Below are 23,420 nucleotides of genomic sequence, written 5' to 3'. Positions count from 1 at the left end.
GCACATAAACGGTCAGGTCAACCTTTCTCATGCACTTCTTTACAGACTGGTCTCGCCTGCTACACCATTAAGTCACAATACCTTGGAGAGACCTAGGCACACATTCCGATCCAGCCACATTCAAAAATACCAATCCATTCTTAGCAAAGCTATTATGGCAAGCCATTCAATCCTTATCACTTCCCCACCCCTCTAAAGCTTCCAGTCCAATCCTGAACAACACAAACCTGCTATACCCCTTCTGCTGTCCTCCTCACCCTTCAGACCGGGGAAGCTCTTTGTACACCAACACACAAACAGTGTGCATGTGCCTTAAGAAGCAGACTGGCAATGCTATGATCTGTTCAGAAGCTACAAAATAATCAGCATGAAATCCTGCCAGGTGTAACTCTAAGGGCTCCCCTACTGTAGTCACAAGTCACCTAGAGAGCCTTCTGAGGTTCTAGATGGGCACAGATTCTAAGAGATTCCTCCTGTTAAAGGCACAGAAATTTTCTAAACGGTTACAAAGATAAGATGCAGGGAAGACACATAAAGCACACAATGAGAGAGCAAGCGTTTCTCCTTTAAGAATGGAAGAAAGTTTTCTGTTAGCTGAGAAATCTACTCAGACAAGCATGAAAAGGATGGAAGTCAGAAGGGGAAGAGATGAGCTTTCTCTTGCTCCAGATTTGAACGTAAATAGAGTAACCAAGCCAAATTAACTCTTGTGTGGGTGTTGGGGGAAACTACCGCATGTTGTGTTGGAAGTGGACGAGGTCAGACTCTGCCTCCTTTGAGATCTTGGCAGAAGTTTGCACTATTTAGGCAACTGGGCTTGGAAACCTTACACAGGAATCTCCACTCCCAGGGTCTCAGCCAGGCGAGAGGCTGAAGCGTAAATGCCCCCGATTGCAGCAGAGGGGCAAATCTGGACACATGCACTGCCTTTGGCCTCAGCCCCAGTTTGGCTCACGGGAGATCTCCCTTTCCAGTGAAGAAAGGGAGACAAGAGAGGAGAGGGAGTCACCCAGCTCAGTAGAAAGGAGGTACGTGGAGGCAGGGCGACGATGGCAAAAGGAAGGCAAAGGGATGCTTTCCCACCTCCGGCATCCCAAGCTGTCTAAAGACTTGGAGGTCTCGGGAGAGAAGGAACAAGGGAAGCGCTTAGAAAGAGAGAGGAGAGAACCGCGCTCCGGGTGGAGTCAGCTGGGAAGAGAGAAAGAGGATCGGTTCCAAAGGCTTGGGGATAGTTTGGGAAGGGAAAGAGAGTCGAGCAGTCAAAGAGGCGGGGAAGTCGGGAGAAAGCCCTAAAATCTTTCAGAAGTCCTGCAAGCCAGTCCGTTTAAAGAGAATCCCGGTCCACCTAGACGTGCGCTCGCCGCTCATCTTCCAGGCAGAGAAGACGGAGGAGCCAAGCCCGTCTGTTGCAAACCACCGTTCCCCCCTCACCCCCAAGGGCTCGCCCTCGTTTCCCTCTCGGCAAAGGAACTGCTTTGCTGGGGTCAAATTGGCACCTTTAAGCTTCAAGCTGGGTCTCGAAACTGCGTCGGGGGGGGGGGGCATCTTCCAAGGAGATCTTAGGGAAGTCAGGAAGGGGAAGAGGACGCCAGCCAGTTCAAACAGCCCACCTTCAAACTAGGTAACTAGGAAATCAGTTGCCTCTCTGCCCTCGGGGCGCGCTTCTTCTCCGGGCGCCTTGACATAAACGGGAACAAGACCGGCGGATTGCTAGGAAGAGCCGTCCAGCGTAGGATGGGGGAGATCAGAGGAGAGACCTCTCGGGATCGAGGCGCCTTAAAACTTCTCTTCCCTCCCCACCTCTTCCCTCCCCATCCTTGCGCACCCATCCATCTTCCCACTAGCACCCACACCCACCCAAAGGTGCAGTGCTACAGCCTGGAAAACAAGAGGAGAAGCGCGAGACCCAGCCCGATCGCCAGCAGAAAGAGAGAAGCACCCCCCCATCGGACACAGAGAGGGGGAGAAACGTCAGGATCGCAGCCCTCCTTTTGCGCAGGCAAAACCGTCTGGAAAACAGCCCCAATTGGGGAGGGGAAGGAGGGGTAACAGAGCCGGTGAAACGTAAGTCTGCATCTTGGCCCTCCAAGAGAGACCGGGGTTCCCGGGGACAGGGTGCGCCAAGCCGCCTGGAAGGGGCGGCCGCGGGGCAGCTCGTCCGGATAGGGAGGGAGGGAGGGAGGAAGACTCACGCTTCTCTCGGAGGTGCCGGCCTGGGAGACGGTGCCGTTGAGCCCCACGAGCGACGGCAGCGTCTGGGACATCCAGTTGGTGACCATGGCCATGGTGCTGAGCACGGCGCCGATCTTCAGCAGCGGCACGGTCATCTCGCCCCCTGCCTCATGCCCCTCGCCCTCCGGCGAAGCCCGCGGCGCAGCCCTCCTCCCGGCTCATCGGCCCCGTCGGGGGAGGGCAGCCGGCTCCCGGGCTGGCTGGCTGGCTGGCTCGCTCGGGGCCACCACCCACCCACCCCCGCACGACCCGGCGCCCGCCTCCCTTCCCGCGCTCGCCCTCTCCGCCGGGCTGCCGGAGTCGAGGAAGAGCGGGCGCCCCGCGCGCCCCTCCTTATAAAGGCCCCGGCCGCTCGCCGCCGCTCTGACGTCACGCCGCCGCTGGCCACAGGCCGAGGCCGGCTCAGCCACGCGGGGGGGAGGGCGAGAGGGAGCGAGCGAGGGAGGGGAGGACAGGCTCCCGGCCGGGCTCCCTGCGAAGCCAGGGGAAAGGGGGGGGGGGAGGTCCAGCACGGATTGAGGAGCGGATCGGGGCGTGCAGGCAGCTTCTGGGCTTACTTACGTCGGAGTAAGTCCAGATCGAGCCTTGCCGAGGAAACGCAGCACAGGATCGGGTTTTGAACAGGATCGGGCTCTACGAAGGGGGTCGAGCCCTCTCGTCTTCCGACTCGTCCCTCCTTCTGATCATGGACCATGACTTCCCGTCTTCGAAGGCATGGGGGCCAGAGAGAAAACTCGAGGCCGCTCCGAAAACTCCGGCACCAGCCGCGCACTGCTCTGGCTCGCGTCGCCCATGGACGGGTTGCCGCGCCTAAGCGGGCGGTGTTCTTTTCCGCTTGGCATATGGAGATGCCCTCCCTCTCCCTGGCACGAATCGGGGTCTCTCTCCGGATGATCCCCGCTCCCTCCTTCTCGCTGTATGGCGCAAAGAGCCTCTGGCCACAGCCACGGGTTCCGGGCGCAAACAACGGAAGGAGACAGGCAGCTGCTCCCTGGGCAGACACGTGTCTGTCACCAAACCATGTGAATGCCCTGTCCGGCTGACCCTCATGTCGCTTCTCTGCCTTGTCTGCGGTCTTTTCTCTAGGGTGGGCACCCAGCAGGAAGGTTTGCTTACGACCTCCGAAGTGAGCTTCACTCCTCGGTTAAGTGGGATGGGTGAGTTGACCGTCGTGCCCTGCGTGTCTAAAGAGGCTTACAGGGAAGGAAGCCTCCTAGGATTCAATGGGGGAAGAGTCTCAAAGGTATAAGTGTTCCCTTGGCACACCAACCTGGAACGAAGCTGCCCAGCACACTTACATACTTCGGGCATACTTAGGTCTAGGAATGGAGCCCACCGGAGCTCAAAAGCAGGGTGGTTACATTGGTTATAGAGTGTTGGCTATGGAGTAAGGAGATCTCTGAGCAGCACACCGAATTTCAACAAGAAATGCAAAACAAAGGAAAAGCAAGAGCAAAAAAAAAAAAAACACTGTGGCATCTTAAAGACTAACTGCTGTATTTTAATAAAAGCTTTTGTGGAACATTGTCCTCCCCCCCCCCCCCCATATACGAAGACAGAAGAGAGCCTTCCAGAACACACAGAAGAGAGAATTTCTTGTCTGGCTCTCAGGTTATGGAATTCCTTCCTTCCATATTGCAGTCTGCTCCCGCTGTGACTGATTTTAAGGAGGGAGTAAAAACACATCTTTTTAGACTGGCTCATAATATCTAACCTGCCCTGCTCTGTTGTTTTTAACTTTTATCGCATGTCTTTTATTACATTTTAATGGCTTTATGGTGAGTTTGGGCTATATCATTTTATGATTGGCTTTTTCCCCCAGCTAAATGCGGTTTTATTTGTATTTATTCTTCTATGAAATTTGTAAGCTACCATGAGTGCAATTTTTTTAATGGGGAGTAAATAAACAAGTAAATACTGTAATCCTAAAGCCCCAGCTTGTCCATGAAACTTGGTGATTGTGGGCCAGTCACCTTAATCTATATCCCAGGTCAGCTGTAAGGATGGCAATGAGGAGGAGGTCCAGGATTTAATTTCCCTTAAGTCCAAGTCTTTAAAAAATAATAACAATCTGCTTCTCTTCCAAGTATGTGTACAGAGTGTGAATTCAAACCATGGCGTTGGGATGAGCAGGTGCATGGATGGGGGCTAAAGTTCCATCATTCTGGAGCTGGCCCTTATGCTACTTCTCAACAAAAGATAATATATGTTAACGGGGAGTTTTGGCTGAACACTGAAATTTGACTTCAGCTATGTTCATCTAAGCAGTCCCAGTGAATACAGAGATCATGTGGAGAATGGTAATGCCCTACTGGAAAAAGAAGCAAAGTGTGGCATTTATATACAGGCTGGACACACACGCCCTTCAGCTGGGTACTCAATTTATCAACCTCAGAAGGATGGAAGGTTGAGTTAACCTATAACCAGCTATCTCAGCCTAGGATCAAACTCAGATCATGAGCAGAGTTCTTCACTTTAGTGTTGAAGTTTAACCACTGCTCCACAAGGCTCTTCTGAATAGCTCAGTAGTTCTCAGTAGTTTAGGTATCTGGCTGTGGAGTCGAAAGCTGGAAGTTCGATTCCCGACTGTGCCTCGGGAATCCAAGGGGCTGGAATCAGTGATCCATAATGTCCCTTCCAGATGATAATGATGATCTGTACCTTCCAAAATTATTCTGGGCTTGGGTTGGGCTTCCAATAACTGTGTTAAGGAAGTGGTTACAGGAGAGGGTTTATATATATATATTACTCATTGTCACAATCATCAACATCTCCTTTCTCTCTCTCTCTCTCTCTCTCTCCAATCTGGCAAGTTAAGGACTTTTAAGTCACAGTGATGTCAGTCAGAAAGATCAACACATGCTTAACGGTCACAACCTTGTCCACACTCCCTTCACAGTTACATTGTGAGGCTTACTGCCATATAGATATGTCTTTGCCGTAGGAACCAATAGGACAACACAGCTTGACTTGGCCCGGATCATACTCTCTGGCCAATATCTTATTGTTAGTCCAATTATGGTAGATCCACTGAATCAATTGCTAAATTATGTGTCAACACTTGCATACATCCTTCTGAACTAATGGGCCTATCTGTGTTAGGACTAGCAATAGTAGCCTCTGTGTTGTATTCCTAGGATGCATCCCTCACATTGCTCTAGCCACGCAAATCAAACGGTGTCATTTAACAAAAGAAAGAATATTAATTCTGTGTATAGTTATGTAAAGCAATGGCGATATGGCACTTTAGCGCTAAGCCGGGTGTAGAAAACAATATCTGAAAAGCAAGGAAAGTTGAGCAAGATTTATTCACATTGATTGCGTGCTTCCTGCACTATGATTTCCTGCTATTTGTCAAATGGGCCAGTAAGCGTCCCTGTAGAGATTGAATGTGTTAGATCGGTGCCCCCAAGCTCTAAATCTCTCCACAGACTGAGAATTGAAATAGCCAACTTCTTGGGCTTACTATGTTCTCTGGCCACTTCTCCAGAGACTATATTTTACCAATAGAAGCACCCTTCTCGGAGATTAACAGCACTCTGTAATAAAGAGGGGAAAAAGAAGTGTAGACTTATGGTCTATAAGCCCTCTCTATCCATCCCTCCCTCTCACACATATACACCCCATGAGAATATATTCTCTCTCTCTCTCTCACACACACACACACACACACACACACACACACACACACACACACACACACACACACACACACACACACACACACACACACACACACACACACAGAGAGAGAGAGGGGGGGTGTTCAAATGAAATTTGGCCAAATAGACTTCCTTCACAAAGCAGACCTGTCTTTCAGACCAGCTATCTCTTAGAGCAGTGCTTCCCAGGTGTTCTTGGCCTGCAACTCCCAGAATTCCTGGTCAGCACAGTTAGTGATGAAGGCTTCTGGGAGTTGCAGTCCAGAAACATGTGGGGACCTGAATTTGGGAACCACTGTCTTAGAGCAACAAATGCCAACGTGGAGTCCTGGTTGTTGTTAGACTGCAACTCCCAGAAGGCCTGATTGCTGGATATGCCACCTAGAGCTGTGGGGAGCTAAAGATCAAGAATATCTGGAGACCCAAGTTCGGGAAGCACTGACAAAGTCTTTATCACTGATCCCTGTTCCCCAAAGAGCTCACCGTGGGGTCCTTTCAAGGGTACCACCATTGCGGGATCTTGAGGGAGTTGCCTTGGGCTCCCTACACAGCTCCCCACTTAGCACATTTGAAGTGATGAACCACACACAGTCATGTGAAGAGAATGCTCCTGCAGGGATGATCATTTCAGAGCCTAGAATCATCTACTTGTACCTCTATCTGCGCTGGGTAATATAAGCTAAGAAAGAGACTTGACGATAGCCACCCAATTTCAATCATGACTAAATAAGGCTTTGAACTCACATCTTCCTCGCAGTCAAAGTCCAACACACATTTATCTATCTATGTACATATTTATTAACTTTCAATTCTGCTTTTTCTTCCCCACCATGCGATTCTGAGATCGCCCCTTTCATTCATACACATGCCTCTGTAGTTTCATTGAAACTGCTGCTGGGGAAAAAAAAAACCTTCCAAACAATCCAGCATCTTGTGGCACCTTAAAGATGATGAAGTTTTATTTGGCATAAACACTTCCTTGGACTGCAGCCCACCACTGTCAGATTCAATCCATGAAAGCTAAATGAAACCAGTTTGTCTTCAAGACTCTTGTATTCTGCTGCAGCGCCGTAATGCGGCTATTTCTCCTGGGAATTTTATCAAGGTTGCAGGATCATAAGGCTCTCAGACTACACCCTGGGACCGCAGTAGATCTTACCCATGTTTAATCTTCTTTTTCACATTCTGAGGTCAGGCCTGAGTCCTCATGAAAGGGTGCAGAAAACAATCTGAATGAAAGCGGACAAAATCAAGCAGAAGAATGTTGTGCTCTTTTAACACTGTCTTGCATACAGGTTGCCAGGCTGGAAAGACATGGTTCCATGTACAAACATCCCTCATCCCAGAGCAGGGCAAAATGTGGCCTTCCAGACTACCGCTTCCATCATCTCTAGGCAGCATAACCAATAAGAGCAGGAATTATGGAAGTCATAGAGCCACACCATCCTGAGGGTAACATGGCTCTTATCCCGCATGCACCAGATTCCTTGTGCTACATAATGTTCGACAATGGAAAGCTTTGTCGCCAGGCTAATCAATAATCTACTTCTCCCGCCCCTGCCCCAATTCATTCTTTTGTGTCATGTATCCAGTTACCAAATTCACATCTATAGTGGTTTCCTTACCAATGTCCTTCAAAGTCATTGCTAAAATATTTCTTAATGAATCCAAACTGAACCCTATCTGTGTGTGGTTTCACAACACAACAAAAAGTAGAAGAGCAGCCATATGCATGAAGAGATGAATCGCCCTATTCCCTGAAGTTCTGCTACTGGATTTGGTGACTGAATTCACAAATGGGTGAGACAGATCCCAAAGGATGTTCCTGCATGAACTGAGCATTAACTTGATAGACACTTAAAGAGATATGGGAGCTGCTCAGGGAATTAGGTTATTCCATTATTACGAATGAAATGCAGGGATGTGGTGGATCTCAGGGGATACAGCTTCTGTGCCGCGAAACTCACTGGGGCCAACCTTGGTCCAATCCCACTCTATCGACCTGAACTACCTCACCTCAGGGTTGTTGTGAGGATAAAGTGGGCCAGGAGAGTACCACTGTTGCACTAAAGGAAACACAGGATATGCATGTAACAAATAAATATATATATATATAACAAATAAATACAATCAGATAGTAATCTGCTAGAGCCATTTAGAGCTAGCTTACAAGCAGTCCCTGGCCTGGTTACCTCGGACACGTAAAATTTTCCTGTAGGCAGCTGGTCAGGGAAATTTGAAACAAGTATTGGGTTTCTTAAGACTATAAATTACTAATGTGGACAGGGGTATATGGGCAACAAGCTATCAATATTTGGGTGGGGTGGGGGAATTGGTGGAATTTTTGTTTGCAAGACAGAGTACATGTGCAAGTTGTCCTGTCTTGAGGAAATCATCAAGCCTTCAAACTCTTTGATCCTTCTAACTTCCAACCAGAGGCTGAATAGAGAGTAGCACCAGGTCCATGAATAGGGAAGCGTAATTGATCATTTCACTTGTGTCACTGAATGACAACATCATCAGCCTTTACAATAGCTAGAAATCCTGCCTATTTTGGAGTCCAGTAGAGCAGAGACATCTAGCGGTAAGTATGAAGGCTTGATGGCTGAACATTACATCTGTCCATGTAGATGCTAAAACAATCTTTCTTCCTTAGACAAAGCTAGTGAGCTTCCATTTTTCTTGGGTCTTGATTACTTTTTACCACTGCCTCAGATATGGGATCAGTGACTAGCTGGATAGTTCTGTTAGGCAGAATCAGAGGTTGTGAGTTCAGTTCCCCACTGTGCACCCTAGAAGAGTCAGCCTATGTGACCTTGGACAAGCTGCATCTTCCCAGGGCCATCCCAGAAGAAGGGAGTGGTTAACCACTTCTGGGTACTCCCTACCTTGAAAACCCTGGAAAGGGTCACCATAAGTCAGAATTGCCTTGAAGGTGTGCAATTTTAGAATATGGGATAATTGGGCTCCTGCCCTTCTCATAATTGTATAAAGGAAGAATTTCAGCAACTTTCACCAATGGGTGCTCTTTCCTTTTTTGCATCAGGCTACTCTAGGGGAACCCTTATATGTTTTTTTCCTTGTATGATATTCTCCCTTACCTATACATACAAACAAACACACACAGACAAAGTGGGGATGGGAGAGACAGACAGACAGACAGACAGACAGACAGACAGACAGACAGACAGACAGACAGACAGCACCTTCAAAAAAAGTTAAGTCAGGCTGAACAATGGTGCTGCCCTAATGTCACATGATTATTTTCATGCATACCCACAGATCTGAACCCTGATTTCCTACATTCTACCCTGACACTTGTAACCACCATGCAACAGAACTGCTGGATAGTTCAGTGGTTTAGGACTCAGTGGTTCTTAACCTTGGGTTACTCAGGTGTTTTTGGACTGCAACTCCCAGAAGCCTTCACCACCAGCTGTGCTGGCTGGGGTTTCTGGGAGTTGCAGTTCAAAAACACCTGAGTAAGCCAAGGTTAAGAACCACTGGTTTAGGTATCTGGCTGTGGAGCCAGAGGTTGGGAGTTTGATTCCCCAGTGTGCCTCCTTGACAGGGGCTGGACTTGATGATCCATAGGGTCCCTTTCAGTTCTGCAGTTCTAAGAGGATATGATGTTGATTATGATGTCTGCAATTGCCACATGCCACGATTTAGTTGGGCATGCTGACCTGTTTGCCAGAGACTAGTAATTTGAGCCGGCAAATCACCTCTTTCAGAGACCTTTAGGTAGTGTGGGTGGCATAGAAGTAAATAAATAAATAAATAAATAAATAAATAAATAAATAAATAAATAAATAAATAAATAAACAAACAAACAAACAAACAAACAAATAAATAAATAAATAAATAAATAAATAAATAAATAAATAAATAAATAAATAAAATGAGGAGGGGGAAGTTTCATTGGCCAAACTGGATCCTTCTCCTGAAACTGTATCATTGTATCTAACATTGTATCTATGACTTCTTCTAGCAGGCTGGTCAGAAAGTATCTCCTCTTATGGCAGGGAACCTTTTTACCTTTTACCCCCTAAAAATTTATATACACCAACATTACTCCCTTGATTTGAAAGGAAGGATCTTGATCACAAACGGCCAGTCAAGCGCCACCGCCGAAGCCTCACCACCCAGGCCGCCGCCTCTACCGCCTGGCAGGGGCACACTCAGTCCATGGCCCCGCAGGGGCAGCTCCTGGGCAGCCTTCAAAGAGCAGCAGGTGGCTCGCCCTCTGGGGGCATTCGATGCCGCCTCCTGCTCCGGCACCGGCTCTGGCGGCTGCTCACCGGGATGGCCGTGAGCCTTGCCATCGAAGCACTGTGACAGCTGCCGCCTGGAGGGCAAGAGGCTCCTCCAGGCCCAGCTGGCCAGCGCAGAGACACCGCTGAAGGAAGCTGCAAGGCCAGGTGAGCCCTGCTGCCGCCCGACAGGCTCCTCTGGGGATGAGGCATGGGGCAGCGGCCCAGCACCAGGAGGCTGAGCCTGGCCTGGTCCGCCGTCATGGCCGCGCCCTCCCTCCCTCTGCCACAATCCACCTCTCCAGGCACTGGAAGGAGAGGCTGCTCCTGGCTGGGGCGCTCCAGCCACTCGCCCCAGCCTTGACCTCCACCATGGCCAGCCCTGCTGCCGCCTCGGCTGCCATATGCCACTGGCTGGGGCCCATTGCCGGCCACCATCCGCCGTAGTTTGGTTGCAGCCAGGCTGGAAAAGGGGGTGGGAAGGGGGCGATTGGGCTGCTGAGGAACCCCCTCCAGGCAGAAGAGGAGGAGGAGGAGGAGGGAAGGGGGTTAGGGTCACGTCCTCATTACCCCCAGGATTTTCATTTTTACCCCATTTGGGGTAATTTACCCCTGTTCCCTGACCACTGTCTTATGGAGCTAGTAGATACTTTTCCCTTCCAAATGTAACACTCCACTCCACAAATCTATTAGAAGCAAGGACCATATGTTAGGTAAGAAGTGACAGGGATGTACTATTGATCCCACTGTCAACCGAGGGCCAATTTGGGATCAGAGAGGAGGTTGGTGTCCCTCTTACCACCTGCAACTGGTGCACCAGTTACACCTTTTCTTAGACTGGGATAGGCTTGCTAGCATGATCCATGCTCTGGTAACCTTGCAGTTAGACTACTGTAGCGTGCTCTATGTGGGGCTGCCCTTGCACCTGGTTCAAGAGCCACACTGAGGGCAGAAGGCAAACCCCAGGTGCTTAGTAAAGCAATAAACTATCTTACCTATTATACTCACCTTGAAAGAACTGCACTGGCTGCCTATTTGCAATTCAGAAAAGTGTTCAAGGTTTTGTTGTAACACACAAAGCCTTGAATGTCTTGGGACCAGGAAGACTTACTAATTGTTCCACCACCAGCAAAATTGCAAAAGCAGAAAGACGTGATACTGCCCACTCTCAGAGGGTACCTCTTCAAATGGCTGCTGAAAACCTATCTGTTTACCCAGGCATCCACTCTGCAGTTAATTGTTCCCCCTGCACTCCTTTTGTTAAACAACTCTCAATTATTTAATAATTTTTATTTCCTAACCTTTTTATACCCTCTCGCTCCTCTTTCTGTCTCTCACTCACATACACACTCCAAGTGCTTGATGAAAAAGAAATAATAAACCACAAGAGCAAAGCAACATCTTGATTAATCACATGACATGAAAACCAAAGTGAGCATGGATAAAAGCTCAGCCATCAAAGTCATAGCCTCAGCTCCCAACCAGCACCCAACCAGTTATATATCTCCTGTTTCAACAGCAGACCAGCCAACATACCCCAAAGTCAGTTGGAATTAAAAGATCTTTGCCTCTTGTTACGGGAAAGGAGCCAACTTAGTTTCCCTTGGCAGGAAGTTCCACAGGCTGGAACTGGACATCAAGAAGGCCCTCTCCCACACTTCTACCATATTCATATGTGCATTTGTTTTAAGTTTTTTTCTTATATACTCTCCAACCAAAACAACTTAGAGCAAGGATGCAGCAGAAAACTGCAACCTTATCTTGTTCTTCCAGAGCCTAATGGTGTAATCCTGATTCAAACATGTACCTATTGCTGTGGGCTTGGTACAAGCAGGATCTTCATTTTCTTGCAAAACAGGCTTTGTGTTGGCAGAGTCCCTCCTGCCCAGTGGAGCTTATTGACTCTGACTTTGGAGAAGAGGAAGATTCCACTCTGGGCTGTAGTCTGAACTTCAAAATATCACTAGAAGTTATCCATCTATTTTTCTAGCTATGGATCACCTTGGTTAGCTCCTTTCACCAGGTTTCACTCCTTCTGATGGCTGATCTCAGTGATCTATGGGCAGAAGAATCTACCAACAGAACAGTTCTGATAGCTGAGATATGTTGGCAGAAGACCAGAAAAGAGGGGATGGGGGGGAGGTTAGAAGAGAAGAAATAAGGAAGGAGCCGGGTTATGCTCCTCTAGCCCAGGAGCACAAGAACTATGCCAGCACAAAGTCAGGTTACAAAGCCATGGAAGTCCTACATGACTTCCAACAAACCAAGATTGGGAGGTGGTTGGCTTCAGCACAGCAATAGCGGCATGAGGGTCAATTTGGCCATCCTGGCTAGTTGGAACTGCACTCTAAGCCACCAGCACCACTTCCCTGTCTTCCCATCCCCCATCTTGTCAGTTCTAGCTGTTATCATGAGAGACTGCTAATGCAGAAGACTTTTCTGCTCGGCTCCTTACATCTAACATGGTGGGAAGAGCGTCAGGAAAGGTCCCAAATTCAATTATTTTCATTAAAGTGTGTAACAGGGCCCTGACAGCTATTAATGGATACCCCATCAATACAGCTAGAAATATGACATCCAATCAGAATTTATTTTCTGACTCCCTCACTATATTACTCTGTCAATGGAAGGATGCTTTGGAAGTCTTCAGAAACAGAGAATCGATTGGAAATGTATTGATTGCAAATAGGATAATTTTAGCAAATTGTTGCTGTCAGGGGAGCAGATTCAGGTGATGGTGACTTAAGCATAGAAGTGGTATCTAACACACAAGAAAAAGCAGATTCATTTCAAGTGTCTTCAAGAAAACAGGGAAGAGTAAGTATCTGACAATTGCTAGCTGTCCTCTGAGTTGTGTTGCATTACAAATGAACAAATAAGAAAAATTCAGTCCCAAGATTACCCATACTGTGCAATGTTCACATTTTATACCTTTCCATTTTATCTCAGTGGTGGTGGTGGTTATGTGCCATCTCTTGCTAAAGCAAAATCAATTGTCCACCCCCCCCACCCCCGCCTCCGGTCTTGACTGGGCCTCTTTTTGGCTGAACCACAGGGGGCTTGGAAAAGCAGCGGAGCGCTTGAGGAGGAGGCAGGCAATGAGGGGAAAGGGTGTACAGTGTGGTCCTAGGGAAGTCTCCTCCAAACTGTGACCCTTCACAAGTTGTGGATCACAACACCTGTCAAACCCAGTCAAGACAACCCTCGGTCTGTGTTGATGGGTGCCGTAATCTTAAGACACTAGGTTGAGGAAGGATGTCCCAAAGCAGCTCTTCTCAACCTTCAGCCTTCCCAGATCACCTCACCATTAACCATTCAGGACAAGGCTTCTGGGAGCTGAAAACCAAAATGCAGGGAGGCTCAAATGCTGAGAATGAGAGCCTTACACGATCCACTCTGCATCCTTTGAGCAGGCATGGTGCAAGACTGGGCGACTGAGGGCAATCCTGTATAGAAGTAAGCTGATCGAATTTTTCAAGGCTTATTTCTCATTAAAAATATATAGGATCAGGATGATTTGAAGAGGACAACGGCAGGAAATATAGCTTGCTTTCGAAAAGTCACACACTCTCCTATTGACAGACTCTTCATCCTGTGCTTTTTAATTACAAAAAAAGGCTGAGTTTGACCAAGTGTGTTTTATGCCTTTAAAGATTTCCAACAAATCTTTCCTTGCAGGTCCAGTCATTGGAACTGGGTATTCCCAAGGGGATACAACCTAATATCATGGAGAAGTGCTTCCCTTTGGGGCACGGACACTAACTCTCTCTCTCTCTCTCTCTCTCTCTCTCTCTCTCTCTCTGTATATGTGTGTGTGTGTGTGTGTGTGTGTGCGTGCAATGCACAATGTTTCAAGAAATTTTTCTTAACATATGTTACTCAAATCCCAAAGTTAATTCAGTAAATTACACCCATTCTTGCAGGGTTTTTAAAAATATTAAACATATAAAGTATTGGCAGCAACCTGTTCAGTCTGGCAGGATGTGAAGTGACACCAGTGGACGCTTGCCAGGTATTAGGGCCAGACAACCAGCACTGAGCTATCAGATTGCACAATCAATTGCATAGCTCCCATTGCACGGCACGCATGGGGATAGCACTGCTGCCCTGCCACAATGTTTGTTGCTGTTGCCACAGCTTCACATTGTAAGCGCCAAGCTGCACAACAGAATTTCCACCACTACGAAGACTCCAATAACAATAGCACATTTTCTCCTTTCCATAGCTTATCATTACATATGCATTTATTATTACACATTCTATACCACCTTTCAAATAACAGCTAGTATGTTTGCAGGGGGGCTTGTGGATAAAAGAAAAACAAGTAACAGGATAAATTAAAATGAAAACACTGGGAAACTGAAGTGGGCGAAAACAACATAGCAGGGAGACATGAGGGAATAAAAAGTTTTGGGTTGGTGCTGAAAAGAGGGCAGAGCAGATGGCACAGGTAACTAGTAGATCTGTGGACAAAGATTGGGAGGCAGTGTACCTTAGAATGTGGATGCATAACTTCCTAGGGGAGTTAGCTGGATTGCTCAGTGGTGTAGATACCTGGCCGTGGAGTGAGAGGTTGGAAGTTTGATTCCCCATTTTGCCTCCTAAAGGAAGAGCCATCCTATGTAACCTTGGGCAAGCTGCATAGCCTCAGGTCACCACCCAGAAAAGGGGATGGGAAACTGCTTCTGAGTATTCTTGATCTGGAAAACCCTGAAAGGGGTGGCCTTAAGCCAGAGTTGGCCTGATGGGATGCAGTTACTATTATAACTTCCCAAGGGTGTGTGTCACCAGCAAGAAGATCCATCCCTACAGAACCACTCAGTTCTCCCTCATAAGATGGACGTACCCAGGGAAAAGCCAGTGGGAGCTTTAGGGCTGGAGAGAGGGGGTGTCTCACCCTTCAATTTTGGGCTGATGAACCTTAACGCAAACACACAGGGCTTTGGTCATGAACTGTCTTTGTGAAGTTCTTCCAGACATGATCTTAGGGGAGGGAAAGGCAATGCAATTAGTAAATCATTAGCAAGGGAACTTCCTTAACAGGTTAGATTCACTTGTTTGTCTGAACAGATTTTCGAGCTGCAAAAAGGGGCAAACCATGCTCCTTTTGTTTTGTGATTGGTCTTCAGGGACAAAGCACCAAGTTTGTCACAAGTGTGACTGTGAGTTGGAATCAACCCCAGGAAAGGAAATGTTTAATTGCCTTCTAACCACGAAGTGTATTTTAGCCGTCCGAGGAAATGCATGTGCCCTTCCTGATGTTGTGAGACGCTAACTCCTATGCCAGTGTTCCACAAATGCCTCCCAGGAGAAAGATCTGAGCCAAAATATGGCAGACAAAAAGATGGAGGATAATATGTAAGCGTGTGTGGAGAACAACACGCAGATTTAATGGTCAAAATGGCGGTAATGTGCAACGTGCTGCTGGCATCACATTACACAGGCCAGCTTTCTTAACTGTTGCTGAAACAGCAAAATGTAGATTCTTTTAAAATCCAAGAAAATGAATAATGCCATTAATCAGGCATGATTAAAAAAAACAATACACCACACACACACACACACACACACACAAAAAGGATCAAGAAAGAACTACAGACTCAGCATTACAGTAAAAAGACTGCTTTGTCTGTTTAGATTTGTGGTACGAGTAGTAGCTAAGTATAGCTATTTTACATGAAATAAACACCCAGTATTGGCTGCAACACTTGAGGAAGCCCTTAAGAAAAGAAGCATGGGCCTGGTCCAGGTAAAGTGAAGCACACTGAAATTCTGCTCATTTTAAGGAGAGACATGCAGTCTAAATCTATGCATATTTACTGAGAATTGAGCCTCGTCCAATTGACCTGGGCTTATTCCCAAATAAATCTGCATAGTATTCAACTGCAGAAATCAATAAGCCTTAAAAGTGTTTAATTAGGGCTGGCTCATGCCCAGTGGTCTTAAACAGCACAAAATGGAAGCAGGTAATGCAACACTGTTTGTTCCTCCCGGCATTGTTGCACCACAGTTCCTCTCCTCTCCAAACACCGGCAACTGCTGATGGGTGTTGCCACCCAACAACATCAAGAAAGGCACGGGTTTCCTTGGCCTGATTGAACTGGGATGGTTTTCACTGTGCTCCTGGAGGGAGTTGAAACAGGGCCATGTTCAGCAAGTCAGTGAAGGGGGAGCCGTAATGTTGATCCTTAGCATTTGCGTTACATGTTCTAAAGCAGTGGTCCTCAACCTTGGGCCTCCAGATGTTATTGAACTACAACTCTCAGAAACCTTCACCACCACTTCTGCTGGCCAGGATTTCTGGGAATTTCTGGGAAAGGATGTCCAAGTGACTTGTCTGCTCTTTCACCTCCTGAACTGTTTTCCTCACTAATAATAATCATGTGCTATCAAGTCTATTCTGCCTTATGGCAACCATTTTCAGGGTTTTCCAGGTGGAGAGTACTTAGAGGTGGTTTACAATTCAATGTATTCTCAAAGGCTTACCATTCCTTTCTTTTAGGGGTGTCCAGAGACTGTACAGCTTGTCCCAAGGCCACACAGGCTGGCTCTTCTCCCAGGACGCACAATGGGGGATCGAACATCCAACCTCTGGCTCTCCAGCCAGATACTTAAACCACTGAGCTGTTCAGCCAGCTTGTTTTCCTAACTACTGAAGCATAAAATGCTACATAAAAGAACAGCATGGGCACACACATCATTGCACTTCTGTGCACTCAGATCTTATAGATGTTTGCTTGGATTGTAACTCACTGAATTCAGTAGATTTTACTCCCAAGTAAGTATATACAAGAATAAATCTTAGATTATCTAAGACATGTCAAGCACAGGGATGCAAACAGGCATTGTCTTACAGTGCTAAGCAGTGGAAATCAAATAGCTAACAAACTCAAGGAATTATATAAAGAATTACAGTAGGGCTTGAAAAGTTTGATCAACTTTTCTTGAGGGGCAAGGATCACAGCTCAATAGCTAATGGCGCCCACCTTGTCAGAAAAAGGTTCTTGTTTCAGTTCCAGATTATCCACAATGAATTAGGATCCCAAAGATGGGGAAGTCTCTTTTCTAGAGAGAACTGCCACTGGTCCAAATAGATCCATGTTTCCTAACCTTTGGCCCTTCAGATGTTTTGGCTAACTCTCAGAAGCTTTTCCTATTGGACAAGGCAGTTGTCACATGTGCATAGAAAGTCAAAATCCCCCCCAAAGCTAAGCCTATAGTCATGGTTGAACTACAGCTCCCATAATCCCAACTCTCATAATTCCAAGCCTGTGACCAGTTCCCTAGAGATGATGGGAATCATAGTCCAAGCACAGCTGGTCGTGCAAGGCAGGAACAGACAGGAATACAAAGGTGTGAAACAAAGGGCCAGGAATGTGGTCATATTAGTTAGTTCAGTTATACAATAGAATCAACATAATCCTTGGACAGTATTGCCAGGAGAGAAAAATAAATAAATAAACCACTTCTGATTGCTCAAGTGCTATTGTAGCTGTCTATTTTTTTAACACACACACACACTTTCTGAGAATTGACAACCCAGCTAGGCTGGGTCCTTAGTGGCTTGCAGCAAGTCAATGGGCCCATAATGTAATTCACACATGCCACATGGGACAAGTGGCTCTCCAGATGTTGTTGAAGCCCCAGTCAACATATGCAATGAGGAGGTATCATGGGAATTGCAGTCAACCTCTCACATGTTCCCCATCTCTGTCACAGACACATATCTCTTGGATAAACTTTCATCTTAAAAACTATGTGGCCTGGTTTTCCTCCTGGCCACTGATCCCATCAGGCCTGGCAGCATCATTTGATGGAGACCATGTTATAATCCTGGCTTGAAACATACCTGTGCTGACCATCCATTTCTCTTCCACATGATTTCTTACAAATTGCCTTCATTCAATCACTGGGAGAAATGTCCAGTTCCACCCTGTCTATGTCAAGGGAACCAAAATCAACACTCCTCCAACAGTTGAAGCTATGCTGGCAGTTGGCCACACCACAACGCTCCATTGGCCCATTCCCTTCTAGAGGCCTATGATGTCACAATAGCTCCCACGGCAAAACCAGTCAGGTTTCTATGCCAGTCCTAGCTGAGTGCAAGGCTCGTCTGGTGATGACAGAGAAAAGGTAACTAGAAAGGATGGATTTGGCCAAACGTGACATAAAAACAACTCCAGTGGTGAAACTGACCTGTTAGAAAAGGAGACCCTCACTTCCTCTCTTCGTATGGTCTGATGCTGAATGGCGTACAGTACCAAACTTCATAGATTTATCCTGTTCCAAGCAGGGACCAGATCCAATTTAATAGTTCCTATCAGTAGACTTATTAGATTGGTAGGAATTGTGAAGTCAACACTTCGGTCAGTTCCATCAATTCAATCAGTCTCCTTTAGTTGTGAATAACAATTAGATTTAGACCTACCTATTTAAATCAACACATTCTATGTATTTAACCACAGTTGTTATCCTGGCAGTTGCAGGTCATTCTTCCTGACAGAAGAGCAACTGACAGTGGGCACCACATTCCCATGCTCTGGCCAAGGTCTAAGGCAAAAGTGGGGAGTCTTTTCAGGGCCACATCCTAAAGGCAAAAGGATGAGACTAAAAATAGCAGCATGTCTCAGCTAACAGCTCTTACTGCAAGTGTTAAAGCCCCAGGGGAATCATTTCATCATGTTAGAAGGAGGGAGGGGAAAAATACGAAAACTAGGAACCACCATCCAACGGTGTGATGGGGACAGGGCATGACCTTCAGGGAAGCCTTAGAGGACTGGACTGAAGGGCCAGCTACAGTCCCAGAAACAGACAGTGTACGCTTTAGGGACAGGAACCGAAATGTAATGGATGAACACAGAGCCCCATTCAGCAGTCATACACTGCCATCAAGTGGTTCTAATGGGAATCATGTGGATTTCATTTTGAGGGGAATCAATACCTTCAGCGTTTTGGTATCATCCAGGATGGAAAAATACAACTGGCAGCTCTACTAATTAACATGGAAGCATATCTTAGAGTGCTCACTGGAAGGAGAGATCCTGAAGCTGAGGCTTCAATACTTTGGCCATCTCATGAGAAGAGAAGACTCCCTGGAAAAGACCCTGAAGTTGGGAAAGTGTGAAGGCAGGAGGAGAAGGGGACGACAGAGGATGAGATGGTTGGACAGTGTCCCTGAAGCGACCAGCATGAATTTGACACAACTCCGGGAGGCAGTGGAAGACAGGAGGGCCTGGCGTGCTCTGGTCCATGGGGTCACGAAGAGTCAGACACAACTTAACAACTCAACAACAAACGAACAACAACAATATTTTAGAGCCAGAATATCAGCATGATTTCTATACTAGTTTTGTAAGCGCAAGAGATGCCAAACCGTAGGGCATGATGTTAATAATAATAATAATAATAATAATAATAATAATAATAATAATAATAATAATAATAATAATAATAATAATAATAATAATAGTTTTGCAGAGGAACGATGATGTTTTCCAAATGGGGAGAAAACACTGCAGGGTCTAAATGTGCAAAATCTTGCACGTTATGGCCAGAAGGGGTGGAGTGGGAAACTACCAGCAGATTGGAAGAAGACTGCAAATGAATAGTGAAATTGGCAAGTCTCTGTCCTCCCCACACCTCCACAAAAGATAAGCAGTGTTTCCCAACCTGGAGGTTGTGATCCTCGAGGGGATCAGAGAGTGTTTTATTGAGGGTGTGTGTGTCCCTGGGTCAAATTATACATGTTGTAGCCCTTGTTAAATAATGTATTCCTTGACCTTTCAGAGTGGGATATTAAAGTTAGTGTGTATGTATGAGAAACAGGCCCTTTGGGGAAGAAAGAAGCCTCTACTTTCTCAGAAGGGATGGCTTTACCCTATTAAAAATGTCTTTTTATGCAAACATGACAGGGAGGCTGCAGGCTATTACAAAAAGGGGTCCTGACTAAAAAAAAAAAAAAAAAAAAACAGCTAGGAACTCCTAGGGACCTCTTCAAAGCAGAGAGGAAATTGAACAGACATTGTCAATACTGCATCTATGGATCTATTGCATAAGATATTTTCTGGATTGTGCACAAAAGGCCTTGGGGCCAAAATTGGCAAAATCCTCCCCCCTGCAAAACACACACATACACACACACACACACAGAGAGAGAGAGAGAGAGAGAGAGAGACAGACAGACAGACAGACAGACAGACAGACAGACAGAGACTGTGCCTCCTTAACAGGGGCTGGGCTGGACTCGATGATCCATAGAGTCCCTTTCAGTTCTGTAGTTCTAGGATTGTTATAAGCAATATTTCATGTACTATTATGTTGCTCTTTTCTTAATGTATGTGTTTTTTCCTTAATTATCCTGCCTTCACAAAAATAAAGCCAACAAAAGCATGAGAACTGTAAAAATCAGAGCAAAACATACAATGACGGGTTACAAAACGTTACAAAGCCATAGATAAAAATGACCAGCTAATCTCTGCTCAAGTGAGTCAGGACTGATTAAAGAGTCACTGCTCTAACCCACTGGTTCTCAACTTTTGGCCTTCCAAATGTTTCATTTTTCTTGCTCCCAGAATCTCCAATCATTGGCCATGCCAACTGTGTCTTCCAAGTGACAAAGTCCAAAATATGTAAAGAACCAAATGGGAAGAAGCACTGTTCTGACCATATCACTTAAATCTCCAGGCCTTCCTTCATTAAACCTCTAAAACCAAAAAAAGTCCATAGCTCCAGAGTGGCACCTTTAGCTGAGCCTGAGAGTGTCTGCCTCATCTCTCTCTACAAAAATATTAAATTATCTGGAGCAAGCCAAAGGGGAAGGACCAAAGGTCTGTTTGGGAGTTGTGGGATGAATCATGCTTTTTTAAAAATGTTACACAATTAAAAGGGAAAGAGAATGATTGAAAATATCAATCCCTTGCAAGGACAATGCTGAACCAGCCTTGAACCAGGAGACTGAGAGGTCCATCCTTTCCTCCAAGGAGCCACCAAGACCTCTCCTGCGCACTTCAATTGCTCTCTGAGTAAGGTCGCCAGGCTGTGGCAATTATCCACCCCCTTCTTTAAAAATGCTGTGGCGTAAAGTCACGGACTTCCATTGGTGTAACATTGCTGGGAAAAATCAGGAAAAGGCCGCATGGCCATAGAAACAATACAAATACAGAAACAGGTGATATCTTTAATCAACCATTAAGGCAATGCCTTTAATCATCGCTATTCATGAATGTCTGCACTCTTTTGTAGACTTTGAGTGGTTCACTTTGGGACATTAGGGTCTGTCTTTCCCTCCCTACCCCCAAAATCTTGGGTTTCTTGTTGGTGTGGTGGCATCACCACCAAAGTTCATAATAGCTGTCTCCTTCTTCTCTTTTTATTATGTTTCCTGAACCAGAGTTGAAAAAACCCAGAATATATATTCTTAAAGGTATCACCTGTTGCTGTTTTTGTATTGCTGGGACTTCATTCGCTTTATTACTTTCTTCCCTCCCATCTTCTTTTAAAAAATTTGAACAGTTACACTACTAGGCATGAGTATGAATGAGTGTGCAGATGAATGCCTGCACTCTTTTGTAGACTTTGAGTGGTTCACTTTGGGACATTAGGGTCTGTCTTACCCTCCCTAGCCCCCAATCGGTTTCTTATTGGTGTGGTGGTGCCACTACCAAAGTTCATAATAGCTGTCTCCTTCTTCTCTTTTTATTATGTTTCCTGAACCAGAGGTGGAAAAACAATTCTGCCAGAGATAATTCTGATGGCACTATGTAACCCCTACTCCAATTCCTAGCTGCTGGCATTTTCCCACCTCTGGGATTTATTTTTCCTCCAGGAGATTTGGAAACACAAAAATTCTGGCAAAAACTTTAGAAGAGCACCTTGTAAAGCATTTGGGTCAGTGTCCTCAGAAGGTCACATGATGGGGTCCCATATCTGTGTACCCTTATTTAGGCACAGACCAGGTCAGGGAGACAACGGACATTCCTACTTCAAACCAAAGCTGGACAAGACAGAGGATATTTCAGATTTGCATTCCATGGTGTCTAAAAACCACAATAGCTCATACTGAAAATACTTTGGAAGGGTTTTTTTTTTAGACTTAAAGGCTCGATGCTTTGATTTTTGTTGTCCTTTGATTGTTTCTTCAAATAGAGAATGCCTTCTGAAGAAGACTGCTCTTTCACATCTATGCAAACAGAAGAGTCCCTCTAAACCAAAAACATGGATACTGAAAGTGCAGTCCTTTGCATGTCTGTTCAGAAATCAGTCCAAATAAACTTCAGAAGAATCTCTCCTGGGAAACAGTATAGGAGAGATGCCTTCTATGTATCCAGTGTGGCACTGCACATATCGTGAATGCCTTATTTACACTTCCCAAGCTTAGTGTACAAAATGAAGGGCAGATCACCTCTTTTTTCTGGAAAACGCAGGTGTGAGACAAGGCTGGTGGCTTTCCTTTCAAACCTTCGGCTTCCTCTCTCTTTCCCCTCTGAATCTGGCAGTTTGAAAAACCCAGCATGCGCTGGCCACAGATAGAGGGCAGCATTATGCTGTGCAATGTGCCAGCCACTTTATAAGGTGCTCTTTAGCCTTCCTCTGTCATATCAGTGTCTCACAGCATTTTAAGGATGGTTCTTTCCTAGGAACATCAAGAAATAATGAAACACACACAGCATATTTTCAATCAGGAATAGGATGGGGGGGGAACACATCACCCAGTCTGTGCTGTCGGACTACATCTCCCATCCTCTCTTGCTATTGCCCATGCTGAGTAGAACAGATGGGAGCTGTCATCCAATGACATCTGAAGGGTCACATGGCCCACAAGTTGGGAGCTCCATGTCTTATTTATTCAGAGACAGCAGCACTCATTTGAGATTGATCTGTACTAGAGATGGGCATGAACCATGGGAACAGTGGTTTGTGGCGATTTGTGGTTCACTTCCTGATGAATCGAACTGTTTCATGCTTTGTGTGATGTGGGACTTCTGGGAATAGTAGAATGGTGCTTGTGCAAATTAGGGATGCCAAACTTGCATCACATCTTCAGCTGGATCTCCTCACTGCCCTTTCCAAGTTTAGTAAAGATTGTATCCAAGTTATAGCCCCCTAAAGTAAGTCCCCTCAGGAAAGTGCTCTTTTGCAGCTGGGATTTTACTTCAGCAATGAACTGCTGGATAACTTAGTGGTTTACATATCTGGCTGTGGAGCCAGAGGTTGGGAATAGAGATGGGCATGAATCCAGATTGTTGGTTCATGGTGGATCATCATGTTACCGGCT

General features: G+C 46.2%; 1 protein-coding gene across 4 annotated transcripts in view; it reads right to left on the bottom strand.

The window, feature by feature from the left end:
- Window positions 1-23,420, bottom strand: part of OLFM2 (olfactomedin 2) — a 209,637-nt gene that overhangs the window by 158,783 nt on the left and 27,434 nt on the right. The window contains exon 1 of one of the 4 annotated variants that reach the window (XM_020779157.3): window positions 2,193-2,486. The exons of 2 other annotated variants lie outside the window; for them this stretch is intronic. In XM_020779157.3, coding sequence (XP_020634816.1) covers window positions 2,193-2,327 — 135 coding nt within the window. In that variant the 5' untranslated portion in view covers window positions 2,328-2,486. Of the gene's footprint in view, window positions 1-2,192; window positions 2,487-23,420 lie in introns of those variants that run through there. One more of the 4 variants, XM_020779165.3, reaches the window with a different exon arrangement.

Source organism: Pogona vitticeps, chromosome 2, assembly GCF_051106095.1.
Source record: "Pogona vitticeps strain Pit_001003342236 chromosome 2, PviZW2.1, whole genome shotgun sequence".
In the NCBI taxonomy this organism is placed as follows: domain Eukaryota; kingdom Metazoa; phylum Chordata; class Lepidosauria; order Squamata; family Agamidae; genus Pogona; species Pogona vitticeps.
This window is presented reverse-complemented; position numbering and strand designations above follow the sequence as displayed.